We start from the raw sequence: 16,052 nt of genomic DNA on the forward strand, positions 1-16,052 counted from the left end.
ATTTAAGGGTTAAATTTTGCCCTGTTTTGATTTTGTTTCATTCTTTAGTTCTGTGCGCCCATGAAAAAAAAACACTGGTCCCACCCTGGAGCCCCTAGTAAATTAGGTATAGCAGCCACAACAAGTGTGGCATAAAAACCACAGTTGTTGTTTTGTTTATTGTTTTGTTTTCAGGTTTCATTTAGAAAGAACCAGAACCCTTCGGTGAAGTTTCTAAACAGTTTCAGACAGTTTGGAAAAGCACAACTAGCACGTTTTCGCAGCACCCCCGCGTGTCCTCGCCTACTTGGAGGAGACTCTTATTTTGAAAGACCGCCACCGGAACCAGCTGGCGACACCTCCCACTTGCCTGGTGTTGTTGTTTTTTTGCTTCCCCCCTTCTGAGCAAAGTGACAGGCGAAACGACTAGAGGTGGCAGGGAGCAGAAGTTTCCCCCCTCCAGCTTCGTCCGCTCCTCTTCTCCATCATGGAGGACAAGGGACATTTCTCCCGAGAGGAGATCAACAGCACGGTGTGGGAAGTCCCGGAGAAATACACGCGGCTCAAGCAGATCGGAACCGGGGCGTACGGCGTGGTGTGGTGAGTGACTTCTGGAGGTGTGCTGGTGGTGTGTGTACCCGATGTTCAGTATGTTTTTGTTTTTTTGAGTGCAGCAGCTGCATGCAGCCTGTGGTGGGCTTGGGTGGGTGTTATCCTTCGGATCACTAACATGTCTTTCAACACTGAGGACTCACGTTAGCAGCTTCTGCCACTTCCTATCAATAAAATGGGTCATGTTCTTCTAACACACCAACACTTACCTCCCAGGCCCGTGTGTGCGTCGGTGCACAGTGGCACAGGAGGTTATGGCTAGTATCTGTAATAAAGATGGCCTCCTCCTCCTCCTTGCATTAATGTGCAGGTGTCAGATTGTGCATGTTGTCTCATGTTGCTACGTTGTTCAAGCATTGAGTAACCTTCATGGGAAAAGTGTGCAGAAGCAGAGGCCTCAGTGGATTCAGTGGGCATCACTCCTCTGCTCTGACTAGTTGGTCCACATGTTGATGTTCAGCGTTCATGTGCTCTGATGCTTCACATTTATGCTCTGATAGGTTTGAAAAAGGTGTTGGGTTGTATTGTTGCCATATATATATATATATATATATATATATATATATATATATATATATATATATATATATATATATATATATAATAACCCATATTATTGTTTAGAATAATAATTTACTCGAGTTTTGTTTATAATACAGTTTAAAACACATGATCGCTTTTTTGTTAGGAGACAAGAGCCATGTCTGTTCCTGCTGCCGGTAAATTTACGTCACATATAGGTTATTACAGTTATATAGAGGTCATTTATAATGCTTTTTTTTTTTATGATTTTTTGGATTTTGGTAGACTTGAGCAAATTTATAGCCAAAGTTTTAAAGTTTTTATTGTGCAGAATATTATAACCTTTTACCGTTCTGACACAGGTATAACAGGCTAATTGTACTGTAGTTGGATTTATAGGGCTCGGACCAACCATCCATCTATTTTCTTCAGCTGCTGAATCCATGTAAAAGATGTGCAGTCTGGAAGCAGTTGATTGTTTTAATATTTATTGGAAATGTTTCATGTGCTATAATTTAGAAAGGTTTTGAGATTTAAAAAAAAAAGACCCTTTAATGCAGCTCTCACACGTTTCCATTTAATAACAAAATAGGCCGTGAGTCAAGATCGTAGGAATGTGTCTAGCTCTTTTCCTCCAGAACCCCATGGATGAGAATTATTTACTTGTCACTTTTTTTTTTAGTCTAAACAATCACCCGTCCAAACTATGGTCAAATCAACCGTGTAGCCCCTTTATAAAAATATGTCGACTCTATTCAGAATAGATTTAGAGAACAGCGCTAAAAAAAAGAAGAAAATTAGAAAAGGCATGCTGCTGTTTTGTGTCTTTTTCTTGCGACGAATACACATTAACCTCCTCAGAAAATCCAGTTAATGCAGTTCTGGCCAGCTGAGAGTCAAATTGCAGCCTAATAGTTTGTATTTTCAGTGCGATCCTTCTGCTGTGTACACTGAGGAGCGAGGCTTTATGTGTGAGGAAAAATAAACTAAAAATGCGCATCGGGCAGGCTAAACGGCACAGCGTGGGAGTTAAAAGGGCTGAACTTTAAAAGAAACAACATGTCAGGAAGTCATTCGCCGTTACCTGTAATTTCCCCAGACAGTACGTAAAACTCTCATCAAGGAAGCAGAGAAGCAATGAGATGGTAGACAGGATAAACGGCATGGAAAAATGGAACAGCTTCGTCTACTGTACCTCCTGCAGACGTATGGTGACGAGCATTAGCTGCTGCAAGCACAAGTGACTGTGCGGTCCTGCAGTGGTGCGGCGAGGCTGTAAACAGCGACTTGCATGATGTGCGTTGGTGGATGCGGCTCCAAATAGTCTAACAAGCCTCTCCTCCCACATATCGGTGGCCTGCAGATCACTGCAAGCGTGCACATCAAAAAGTTGCCACGCTGAGCCGCGAATAAATCGGCGGACCACCGCTCATTCTTTGTATTTCGATGCGGATCTCTTCAGGAGCAAAACCTCAGGGCCGCTCATCCTTTCATTTCCCCCTCCGCTCTGACTTCACAGGGGTGCCTTCATAGTGAAACTTGTGCAGACTGAGCACTAAGCTAATGATGTGTTACTGTGCATTTCCTCTTCTCCCCCCCCCCCCCGTTCCCCACAGCTCGGCAATAAACGAGAAGACTAAAGAGAAAGTGGCCATCAAGAAGCTCCACAGGCCCTTTCAGTCGGAGATCTTCGCTAAGAGGGCTTACCGGGAGCTCCGGCTGCTCAAACACATGAAGCACGAGAATGTAAGGAGATGGAGTCAAGCGCAACAGGCTGCAGATGTGTTCACTGTGCCACCTTTTCTTGTAGCTTTTAAAATGAAAGCCGTTCTGTAAATGAATCGCTGGTTTCACGTGTCTCTCATTCCACGCAGGTGATAGGACTCCAGGATGTGTTTACACCTGCCTCCAGCTTGGATGATTTTCAAGACTTGTGAGTGTTTTTTCGCCCGTGGCGACGTGGACCTGCAACTTATGAGGATCTGCGAGTTTAGCACACACCTGAGGCCCTGGGAACAGGCTCTGTTGTCTGTTAAGGGAACTAGATACAGGCCTTTTTTTTTTTTTTCTCCAAAGTAAAAACAGTGACGGCCCGTTTTGCTGTGGATAAATCCTTATCTCCCCCTCTGTTGCTGGACTATTTCAGACTGGTTTCAGTGGCTTGATCAGACATGTTTCTGTGACAGTTAAGGAGTCTAGGAAAGCTTACAACATGTACTTTGGGTTTTAGCGATACTTTTCAGGAAGGCTATGGTCATGCAGGGGAAAGTGGGTCTCTACGCTCTAAAACCACATCTTTGTCTTAAATATCACTTTGTGTTGTCATGTTATATTCCTTCAGGGGAATTATTGCTACAATAATTTCCTTAAAGAAAAGAGTAAAGGGAAGGACACACAAAATACTTTCTCGTGTGTATTAGCTTTTGCATTATGATTCAAAGCCCTTTACTCTGATACCCTTGGGGGGTGGGGGGGGGGGGGGGGTCTAGCGCAACTAATAATATTCAGATGTCACCTAATTGGTAAACAGCTTCCACTTTGGTGTAATTTGATCCCAGTATAAATTCAGCTATTCTTTGAACGCCTCAAAATGTTAGAGGCTCATGGAGACCAAGGAACACAGCAGACTGGCTGGGGAGAAACCTGTGGAGAAGATTTAAGCAGAGTTGGATAATAAGCGATATTAAAGTCAGCATTAAATCAGAGAAGCAGCCGCGAGGCTCACGGTGACTCTGGATGAGCTGCAGAGATCCACAGCTCAGGTGGGAGAATCTGTCAAAGGCTGTTAATATGACTAATAGCCAACTATGTGTCATGCACTTGGAGTTTGGCCTAGTTTATGCAAGAGTGGCAGGAGGATCTAGATCAAACTAGATCCAGGGTAGTTCTGGAAGAAAATGTGATAGTAGTTGCAAAGGATATGAGGCTGGGGCAGATTTTCACCTCGCAGGTCAACAACAACCCCAAGCATACAGCCAAGCCTGCAGCCAGAGCTCCGATGGAAGGTTTAGATCAATGAATTTTTATGCGGTAGAAATGGTGCATTCAGTTTAGACCTAAATTCACCTGAGAATCTGGGATGTTACCAGTTTAATTTCTGATCATTTTATTTACATTTATTTTATTCAATCACCAGGGGTCTTCCAAGGGTAAAAAGTTCCACTGGAGTTTTTTTTTATTGGTATCAGAGGAAATGAGGCCGAACATAAAAGGATGCAACACTTTTTTTTAAAACCATGCATCCTTTTAACCCGTCTTCACAGCTATTTTGTGATGGTCTATTACATAAAATGTCTGTAAAATACTTTTGGCTGTAATGTGACACTGAAAAGGTTTGAGTTGTATGGATATTATTTAATTGCTCGAATCAATAATATGATAAAATATTATTAGACGACTAAAGAGGGCGATTATTTTCTTTTCTATCTAGTTTTCTGAAGAATGCCTGAAATTTTAGCTCTACTAGAGGTTGAATATCATCTATTAAAACCTAGTTAAATGTACATAAACATCCTTAGCTCCTCGTGGAAAGCCTAGCAGCAGAGCTTTAACAGGGTGTGGAATGCTGCCAGATATTAACACCTTCCTCTTTTTCTCAGCTATCTGGTGATGCCTTACATGTACACCGACCTGTCAAAGGTGAGGGGTCATCTCTCAGAAGACAAGGTCCAGTTTCTGGTTTACCAGATGCTCTGTGGACTGAGGGTGAGACTTTTCCCAAAATGTTAAGGATCTGAAAAGAAAAAGAACCAAAAAAAATGGCCTAAACTTTTGATGCATAATAAAAACTGCCGGCTCTCCTTCTCCCTCTGCAGTACATTCACAAGGCAGGAATCATCCACAGGGTAAGCAATCAATTCAACTTCTATTGTGGTGTTGTTAAAGAATTATAGCCTGTCTCAGCACACGTTTGGGATCAGATTGCAAACGTTTGTTGCTTCGTCCACTTTGCCTGTATTTATTTTAGTAATTGCTATTAATGACTCAGCTAAAAGCTGTCCCAACTGGTAGGATGGGTCGGCTCCTTTGACGGTTGTCTGCATGTCTAGGGTTGTTTGGCCACACCCAGAGCATGTACTTTCTGTGGGGAGAAGGGAAAGTACATTCTGGTTCCTTTCAGATTTATGTCATTCTTTACTGCTTCAGCCTCCCCGGTTCTTTGTGTCCTCCATCTCTAAGTGGCATCCAAAAGCACTCTAGTGATCTCAGAGCACTCCTGGCTCTGAGGGGCGAAGAGGGATGTTTAAGAAGGCAAAGAGGAGAAAACCGCAAAACTGTGCATGACAAAGGCTTACGCCTGCATAGCACTCTGATAATTGTAGTTATTTTTAGAAAAATATCTGGGTTTCAAGAAGCTGAAATAATAAATTCATTAATTATGTTTCTGATTAATCTAGTCTTTGTTGTTACATTGTGCCTGTCGTCTGCATTTTTTTATTTTTACTAATAAGTGTTCATGTCTCATTGCTTGAACAATATTGTGTACATCAGTTGAAAATTGTTCTCTTTTCTGTCATTGACAGAATCACCATGTTAAACAAACCCAATAACAGCTTCGCCCGCTGTTCCCAGCACTCCTGGTAAAGATGTGAACAAAGGCCTTGAGATAGTTTATTATTCTAGAGACGTGGTTCTCACAAGATGTTCGCTAAAGTTCTTAAAGAGTCAGTTTTATGGTTGTATTTTTTTTTTCAGAGGAACCCTGCTAATCATTCTACTGACTGTTTGTGAAGAAGATTTTGAAGGGTGTGATACAGAGGCCGAGAAATGGGCCTCAGTATCACATCACACTTATATACTGTGGAAACAGGAAGCAATGAATTACTAATTAAAGTTTTATAGAAATTATGATCAGCCCAGTTTGGTTACATTTATCTTTTAGGAATCATTAGGGTAATTAGGTAATTATTGAGACACTGGGGATTTGTTTTTTCAAAAAATAAATAGCAGTTTTTTTCCCCCCAATTAGTAGCCAAGTGTCTCTATGCTACGTTCCATTTGTCCTCTGAAGTTGTAATTTCCGACCTCCGAGTGGGAAATTTAAACTGGAATGCCTCCTATATTCGGAATTACGAAAGTCTGTGCAACAGAACCGTCTTCTGTGTTCAAGATGGCTGCGACTTGCAGCAAAGTTGAGAATTCTTCATACTTTGACTGTTCTCTATTGTTTATGTAACATTTTAGACAGTCGTACATGTACCACATTTCAGTGTTCGTAAGACGCAGCGTTCACAAAATACAGCAAAGGTCATTGTTACTGTTCTAACAGTAGTGGCTAAACGAGCAAAGAAAAATCACCACCGATTGATGTTTAATGTTTAACGGCTTAAAAAATATGCAATTAAATGTGACTTTAAAATGCTTACTGAGACCCAGGTTGGCTGTATTTGTACATTTAAAAATGGCTTTGGTGTGGGCGTCCATGTTTTTTTTTTCTTTTCCCGCTGTCAGACAAGTAGGAAACTGGAACACATTAAGTCGGAGATTTCCCAGTTTCAAGTTCCGACATAAATGGCATAGCACCAAAGAAGGTCTCATTGCTGTGGTGTTAATGGTACAAAACTAGATCAGTTATTTAGCAGCAGAAAATAAGACAGTAGCATACTATAGATATATATTGTATAGAGTTTCCTCTCCAGACAGAATCTACGTGTAAAAGGTCCTTCTAGTGGGCCGAAATGAGCAGCTGGTGCAACATGGCAACCACAGCGATATTCACTCTCCAAAGTGTACAAACTGGTGCTACCCTGCTATCACTCTGTTAATTCCCAAAGCTGTTCAGGTGTTAACGACACTCACTGACAGCCTATCACATTTTGTCATAGTAATAAAATGCTTCGCAATATTTTGTGTTTCGCCTGTGATTGAATCACACGATGAGGCTGGTGTTGAATGAGAAAAGCACACATTAAGATAATTTTCCTTGAGTGTGGAGTCCAATCACCATAATTTCTTGTTAATCACCTTGTGCCCCAGTTAACCATCACTCACCTCATTTCTTTTGCAGGATCTTAAGCCTGGAAACCTGGCTGTTAATCAAGACTGCGAACTCAAGGTACAAGCTTTAAATTCTGAAATGACTATATTGCCTTGCACTATAGTATTCATAAGCCTTTAAAGTATTTTATCGGGATTGTTTGTGACAAACCAACACAAAGTAGCGCATATTTTTCAAGAGGTAGGAGGATACATGGTTTTCAAATGTTTTGCTACTAAAAATGGACAAAGTGGTGTGTTTATTTATCACTATTCAGACATCTTGACTCTGATACCCCAGAAGAAAATCCTGTGTGAAATGTAAAATGAGTATGAATACAGAATTCCTGTTAGATTTAGGTCTGAATTTTGACAGGGCCATTCCTCTGTAGCACTTACTTACTTACTGGATGCTTAGGATCAGTCTCTTACTATTATATGCTTTGATGTGAGCGTAAAAAAACGAACAAAAAGAGGTAACACAGACCAGCTGAATGCAGTGCAAAAATAATTCAGGGACCTGCAGTCGAGCTCAGTTGCTTCTCTCTAGCGAGTTCAGAAAATAGTGGTTGTTTTTCTGCTATTCGTACGGTTGACCATGCCCATGGCTGAACAGCAGTCTGTTTGCATCACATGTAGCCCCTACTCAGCTCCGGTCATACCTGCTCCATAGCAGGCATGAAAAAAGTAGGTACCAGGAGCAATTGCTAAGTGGGCTGAGTGGAGTAGAGTCATCCTAAGTAGAGCCTGTGGAAAAGGAGCATAACTGGATGTCCCATATTTGGCTCTACCCATCCTCCCATCAACTCTGACCAGTTTGCTTGCCTGTGCTGAAGGAAAGGCTTCCTACGACATGATGCTGCCAACGGCGTGTTTCATTGTGGGGATGGTGCGTTCAGCTCAAATGCAGTGTGAGTTTAGGTATGTTGACCAAAATGTTCAGTTACGGGCTAAACGTTTAGAGTGCACCAGTAATAGTTGTCAAGTCGACAGATTCTCCCACCTGAGCTGGCTATTTCTGTAGCTCTTCCAGAGTCACCGTGGGCTTCTTGGTTGCTACACTGACTAACTCTCTGCTTGATCGACCTGTCAGCTTAGGTGGATGCTATAAAGTTGACGCATAAATGATTCACAGTCTCTGATGAATTTATGTTTAAAATTAGTATTAAACCAAAAAGTTTGTTTCTGATAGAAAATGAGACATACATCTCTCAAAAGATAATAAAACCTCCACCTAATCTTTAGTCCCCTCTACAGAGTCTCTATCGGATTCAAGTCAGTCCTCTTGATGGGCCACTTCAAATGTTACTGTTGCTTCCAGTCTGAAGAAATGTGTTGCTGTAAGATTACTGAAAATCTAAATTTGTCAGGGATATGAATAATCCTCGGCTTAGCTGTAAATTTGCAGTTTCAGTTTTAGATGTGAGAAGTGAAAAGCTTTGGAAATCGTTTTGTAACACACACCTGATTTAAACTGTTACGCAACTTTCTCCCTGATACGCAGACCTTTGTGTTGGTGCGTCAGATTAAATCCCATTAAAAATATCAAAGATGGTTGTGAACTGACAAAATGTTATAAGATTCCAGGTGTATTAATAGTTTTGAGTAATGAACGAACAAGCCCTGCAAGGTTGGGCTGTTCCCATGCACCCAGCCAAGCAGGGAAACCTGTTATAGTTGTGCTGTGTTCTCATTACTGTTAATATAATCCGCTCAAAGTTGTCGGGTGGAAATACAGAAATCGCTGGAAAAGATTGGAAATAGCGGTCTTTTAGAAAAATAGGTGACCGCTACTCAGTTACTGAAATTCGGACTGCTCAATAACTAGGGGGCGCTGTTACGAAGGATAACACATTTTGCCTTTTAACCCCTAAACCAAAAGTCCCAGAAAACCCTTGGTTCTTCAGTCATTCTGCATAATTTGATCGTTTTACTACGTTGCAACAAAGACTAAACCTGTTCTCGACAGCTCCCCCTACATTTTAAGCTTGATCGACATTAAATGTTTTGCAAGCCGCTATAGCTAACAGTGCAATTTTAGTTTAGTTTTAAAACGGCATTATGTTTGTATAAAAGCCCTAATATCAACACAGGTAACGCATTTTTTATAACATGAGACATATATGTACCCATGTAAAACTGAGTACCTTTTTGAACTATGCATGTATATTTTGCCCGTGGTGCTCCTGGTGCAGATGGTTATCAGTTTCTCTGGCACCCATACAGATCCTGGACTTCGGGCTGGCTCGCAGTACCGACGCGGAGATGACCGGCTACGTGGTGACCCGTTGGTACCGGGCGCCTGAGGTCATTCTGAACTGGATGCACTACACCCAGACTGGCAAGACAATTGTAGCTGTTACATACTATTCATGTACTCCTGTTCTCGCCTCTCCGTGCTGTAACTCTAGCTGTGTGCTTGTCACGTGGAAACATCCTGTTTTACATGAAGCTTTTGGACGTTTGTGTTTTTTTTTTTTTTTTTTTTCTCAGTGTCAGCAGCTTTTAAAATCCTCTTATTCGTGTACTTTCCAGATCGAGTTTCGTTCTGAAACATCATCCTTGTCCTTGTTTTCCCATTAGCTGTTCTCGCAGAGTGGTACGGCAACAGCCTGATTGAACTGCGACGACGGTCTATCTGTCATTGCAGTGGGACTGTCTGTCTCAAGATTTATGTTTCTGTAGGAGGAGATGGGTTTTCGTTTTGGGAGCAAATTGTGCAAAATGAGATGTGGCACAGAGAGCGGGTTTCCACCCTCCCTAGGATAGGATTACTCACCAGATGTTCCCCAATGTCAGCGCCACAACAGATTCAGCTCTGTTGTGAATAAGAACTGAGCTGTGCCGTATAAACGCCATCTTCCTCATTTCTATTCCACCCTGCTAGATTTTCTGTAGCATCTGACACAGATATATTCTGCTTTGCTTGTTGCTAATCTTTCTTTTCGCTCTTGCTTTTTCTTTTAGTGGATATTTGGTCTGTGGGCTGCATCATGGCTGAAATGATCAATGGGAAAACCCTATTCAAAGGAAAAGACTGTATCCTTTCACGTTCCTCGTCATTTGTCGGTTTTTATCTGCTTTTTATGATGTTTTAATAAGCACATGGTAATGAAGAAGTCTGATAGCCTCTCCACTAAACAGGAACTTGTTAATTGAGAGCTATAATTCAAGTAGTAAATGAATCACGAAGGGTAATTACCATAAATTACTTGTTTGAGCAACATATCTCCTAAGGGGGAACCCTATCACACGTTTACTTTAACGTAATATAGTTAATATATGTAGCTTCTTGTGCATCATACAGATTTAGGGCTTATTGGAAAATAAATTTTGCTCTGTTTTATCAAGTGGTTTTTCATGTTTTTAATTAGTCTGTTTATGGGCTGTTTTTCTTTTACAAACCACATCTTCCCAGTGCTTGTTTGCAACCATTACTGATTGTGGCAAGTTTGTTTACTGTAACCATTTAATAACCAGACATGGACCAGCTGTCTCAGATATTGAAAGTCTGTGGAGTGCCTGGACAAGAGTTTATACAGAAGCTTGAAAGTCCAGAGGTAAGATAAGTCTCAATATAATAATGTGACACAAACAGAAGATGTCTGACAATATTGATAAATACTGTCTTAAAGTTATGCCTTTAAGTTTTCTTCATCAGTTGCAAAAGTGCAGTGTTATTGAAAATAAGCCTGATTTTTTTTTTATAGTTTATATAATTCAACTACAAAGCTACATTTTTAGGAGTGGAGGGGGATAAAAAGATTAACTTCTATTTAACCCTCAAGACACACTAGCGAACAAAAGTACATTCTGCAAACCATTTTAAATTTAAAGGCTTTTTGCATGAAGTTTAACCAGGATGAGTTTGTTGCTTTTTCTTTTAAAATCCCATGATCATCACCTGTATTGTGTTTCAGTTTATAGAATAGGGGATTTTCATACATGCCTCCCTGTTGACATAGTTAAATCCTCACATATTATGATGTATTTTCCGTCAATGCCTAGTCAAATGTTATGGAGGGTTAAAGGATACAACATTAAACAAATAAATATATCGTGAAATAAATAAATTTAAAGTTGTCTAGTCTTGCTTAGTGTAAAGCAGCCAATCAGGCGGCAGTGTCTCCAGTTTAAATGATTTCATGATGAGTCGGCTGCGCGACACTATGAAATAAATAAATAAATACTGAGTGAAATAATGAAATATATGTTAAAATGATATATATTTATGTCATAAATTAAAATGTAGATTTAATGCAACATTTAATTTTATGTTTCATAATTGAATTGTACATTTAATTGTTTGATAATTTATTAAATAAAGAACCTGTGCATTTAACCGTTCAATGGAGCATTTTCCCAACACATATTCCCTAGTTACTGGGGGAAAATAGGGAGTACCAATATGGCGGCTGGTGGCTTCAAAGCAACTTGTTCTAACAGTGGGCTATTAGCACTCCAGTGTATAATATAGCTCAGTGGCTAAGTCAAATCGGGTTCAAATGCCATCTGTGCCAGGAAGGGCATACTGCGTGGAATAATTAAAATGATCTTTTGATATGGATAAACAAAAACGATGTATGAATGTGGTTAGGAATATAATTTATTTTGTCTCTCCATGTGTTTAAGGAAAATTTGTCAAAGGCAGAAGGCGAAAAACATGATATTTGGTTAGCAGTGAAGGTGTTGAAATGTTTTGATGAAAAAAAATAAAAATTTTATCACACTTTTATAAGAGCAACCCTTTTGTGTACTATGAGCATTCGGTATATGTTTATAAAGGGCAAAATACAATAAGGAATCAGAATAAATGCTGTTGCCAGTTATTGACCTAATCAGCGCTTCAAGAACCTCCTGCCAAATAAGTCCACTTGGCACCACATTTTTGAAAGATAAAACATATTGTGTTCTTATGATACAAAGGGCACATAAACATAACATTATTAATAAATTATTATTTTTGAGAGTATGAGGTTAACTTGCTATGAGGGTCATCCACTTTTATATCAGCAATAGCAGGAGCCTGCTGTGGGACCTTTGATGGCATTTTTGTTTTTTGGATGCTTCTTTTAGCATCTTGCAGTCTGCTTTCTGGGGCAACCCGCTGAAACAGCCTGACCTGGGCAAGTTGCAGAACAATTTATTTAAGATTCTTTTAAGACTTCTTTAAATCCCTTCCTAGACTTACAATAAGCTACGGTGTTCTTTCTCAAGGCCTCAGACAGCTTTTTGGATCTGCCAACGATCAGAAGCACAACACACAAAGTGTCTCAGGTTTAAACAGAACAAAGCTTCTTCCAAAGGCTGGGTGACACGGTGTACATGATGTGTATGGGAATAAAAGTGGGGATTTCCTGATGTATTCTCCACCACAAATTGCCTTTTCATTAAATTTTGCAGGCCTTCATAAGGGTCTTTTTTTCAGTTTTTATATAATTTGAATTCCAATTGTGTTCAAATTGATGACAAATATACTAACGCACAATTACATTAGAAAAACACACAGGCAATCTTTAAAAATCCTAATCCAATGGTTATACGTTGTTTAGTGGACCGTGACTCTGATAATCGAATGAAGTGGAATATTAATCCTTCTGTTACTTAACTTTTACATTTTGATTTAATCTCTAAAACAGGCCAGAAGTTACATTAAGAACCTCCCTCGCCATCCTAGAAAAGACTTCTCAACATTGTTTCCCAGAGCCAGTGAAACGGGTGAGTTGAATAGTATTTGTCCAGTACGGTTTATTTAAATATCTATTTTTAAAATGATATAAAGACAGAGGGTGCTCCGGGTGAAAGCACTACTTTGAGAAAGCAGACGGCAGTTTTTCATCTGGCTATTCTGGAAATGTAATGGTGATTTTCTTGTTTTCTGACTTGTAAAAACTGAGAGCTTCCTCATGTTTTAAATAGTAATACAGATGTTACTGTTTGTATCATATAACACTACTGACATAAGTGTGTGAAATATGTGTGTGAATTCATAGCATAGTGTAACTTTAACATGCACAGTTCAATCTTGTGTGCAAATATAGGTACAGGAACCTGGACCTCTGTTGACGATCCTCTGAAGTTTCCAATGACCCTTTAACTTGGACCCTTTTTTTCTGCGTGTTTGTGCATGGCAGGTATCGACCTCCTCGAAAAGATGCTGGTTCTGGATGGAGACGAGAGGCCCACCGCTGAACTTGCCCTGGAGCACCCGTACTTTGATGGTTTACGGGAGCCGGAGGACTTTCCTGAGCCCACGCCTTATGATGACAGCCATGACAACGCAACATTGTCCCTAGATGAGTGGAAGCGTAAGTGGGGGGGGGGGGAAACTAAGCAGACACTGGTCTTTAAATGAATCTTATGAGATATTGCATACCACCTATTGCTAGATGGCATTTGTCACAAAAGAAGTCCCCAAATGGACAACAATTCAACCCCAAAATAGAAGCTGTTTCTGATACTCTAATGCCTCCATTGTTAATATGATGCTGATGGATATAAACACGTATAGTTAGACACCCCTGATGAAGAGGTGTGAAATGGATTAAAATCATAAAACATTTTATTGCAATGGCATAGTCTCGCACTGGATATTTTTCCTGTAATAATTGTTCTCCTTTTACAATATTACAAAGGCACACTTATTGGCACCTGTGATGTAAATACTTTGTTCAACCCTCCAAAGCAGTTATTCTATTCAATTCAGTTTATTCGTGTAGTGCTGATGCACATTCATTCCAGTTTGATCCGACTTATAAAATAGTGCAGTCAAGTTCAGTTTGTTGTGCCAATTGCTTGTTAGGAGTAGAGATCTGGGAACCCGGCATTCAAGCCGGACACAGAGTTTATGTTTTTAAAAGTTGCACAGTTGCACCTGTATTGTAAGTTATCTAGAAGATCAGTCTCGGAAAATTATTTTGTCACATTTACTCACCCCTACCGTCATTATGTGTGCAAGCTGCTGCTTGGATTTAACTTTTTTCATTTTTTTTTTCTTCCTGTAAACAAAAATGTGGTTGTAAACCATAAATGTCTTCCTTACCTCTCACAGGGTTGTGTTACAAAGAGGTGAAAAGCTTCGTACCATTTCCACGGCGGGACTCCAAGAGAAAAAACACTCTTACGATGTCTCCATGACGCCCCAAAAGATACAGCACGCAGCCAATGGTGCCCATGTATATGCCTGACCCGAAATCACACTATTTCTTTTACTTTGGAGGAATTAAGATCCAGTGTTGATAGTGATTTATTTAAATACAAATGTTCCTTTTTTTTTCTTCTTTTTTTTTTCGAAATGTGTTCCTAAAACTAAATTGTTACATGTCAGTGAATGGTGTTGCAAGTTCATTGTGATAAAATGTTGCAGGTTTTCCTGTAAGATTTACTGTAACACTGCTTTCCAATTAAACAATAAGACAAGATCTACATGTGGTATTTTTGCTGTATCAGGACGTACTTTACCATAACACAGTGTAAATCTTCGTTGAATAGGATTTTAACAAACCAAGAATACAAATGCTGAGCTTACAGAAGGATTTGAGGGTAAGCAGCTACTGTGTAATTGTCACCAGTGCTTGCTGGAATGTATGCATGACATGAGACAGTGTGCCTAATAACTGTCATTATTGTCTGAGGCATATGATGGTAAACTAAATATCAATTACATTGTGTTATTATGAATGTGCTGCATTTTCTAAATGCTGTTTTCAGTCTTTTATTGGAAAGGTTTAATATAAAGTGATTTCAAAACAATCCTATAAGACATGTTTAAACATTGCACTGCACTTTTTACACCTAAGTAACACAAAGCAGGTAAAGGATTAATCTAGTACTGCTTCTTGCTTCACTGGGCTATTTTAATCTGCCTTTTTGAGAATTTATGTCATTGCAGTGATATTTAAGCAGGTGTTTTGATACACATCTTTACCTAAAAATATATGCTACAGTGTTTTAATGTCCCATTTATTCCAGAGGCCATTGGGTGCAAGAAGGAATTTGACACATTTCACATTGATTGTATTCTCATTTATAGCTTCTCAGGCAAGTGTTGCATGTCCTCTATGTGAATTTTATCATAGGGACCAAACTATTTTACTAAGATTATTCCTTAGGTCCCAGAGAGAGCAACAGCAGAGGGAGATCATCAGAAGGCGCACATTATGGATAAACGAGATGAGACTCCTATGAAGTGGCTTGCCCGCGAAAATCATGGCCTGATGACGTAAAAGGGGCAGGTTCTGAGCAGCGCAAACTTTTACCAGCCAGCTGGTGTCAACATATCCTGTTAAGTTACCACCTACCGGAAGCAGTGTCTTGCTTTCAAAATAAAGGCAGAGAGGTTTACCGTTAAAGTGGTGGGAACTCCTTTGATTGCATTAAATGACTGTTTCAGCATCAATTCATAACTTTATTTATTGCAACACAGACTATTAAATAGTGTCCGTGAATTGTATCGGATATGAAATAATAGAACAAACATTTACAGCAAGAGTAAAAAAAAATTTCATGGTAAATAGGCTTTCAATTAGTTTAATTATGTATTTGATATTTTACAAAAAAAAAAAAAATACTGTTCATCGCTAACATCAAGTTACGTTTTGCTTACTGTAGTCTTAAAAAAAACAATGGTTACTTGTTTCTACTAGTATTATCAGATTATCACAATAAAACTAGAATCAAAATTTAATTTTTTATATATTCACTTCCAAAGGCTCTGCTGTATGGACTGTGGATATGTTGCTATAGCAGATCCTTGAAATGGAGGTCTGCCAAAAATTACAACCTAATAGTTTGTTAGGTTGTGTTTTTATGTCGCCATGATAACAAAACTCGGCCGATTTCATAGGTAAGCAGCGCATACATTTTGGCTCTCACGGTTTTAGATGTCTGTAATTTTAAAAATGCGGTGACTCTCTTACTTTTATCTAGGGTTGCACAATATAAGTAGAACATGATCATCAAGC

At 39.6% G+C, this 16,052-nt stretch overlaps 1 protein-coding gene across 1 annotated transcript; it reads left to right on the forward strand.

The window, feature by feature from the left end:
• Nucleotides 1–333: 333 nt before the first annotated feature.
• Nucleotides 334–14,512, forward strand: mapk13 (mitogen-activated protein kinase 13). The gene is made up of 12 exons (XM_012861903.3): nt 334–579; nt 2,730–2,859; nt 2,988–3,046; nt 4,713–4,818; nt 4,929–4,958; nt 7,121–7,168; nt 9,316–9,430; nt 10,057–10,128; nt 10,570–10,649; nt 12,729–12,807; nt 13,224–13,397; nt 14,141–14,512. The coding sequence occupies exons 1-12, from the start codon at nt 467–469 to the stop codon at nt 14,224–14,226; spliced, it is 1,092 nt and encodes a 363-aa protein (XP_012717357.2). The 5' UTR covers nt 334–466; the 3' UTR covers nt 14,227–14,512.
• Nucleotides 14,513–16,052: the final 1,540 nt, after the last annotated feature.

The sequence above is a fragment of the Fundulus heteroclitus genome, chromosome 1 (genome assembly GCF_011125445.2).
Source record: "Fundulus heteroclitus isolate FHET01 chromosome 1, MU-UCD_Fhet_4.1, whole genome shotgun sequence".
Lineage (NCBI taxonomy): Eukaryota > Metazoa > Chordata > Actinopteri > Cyprinodontiformes > Fundulidae > Fundulus > Fundulus heteroclitus.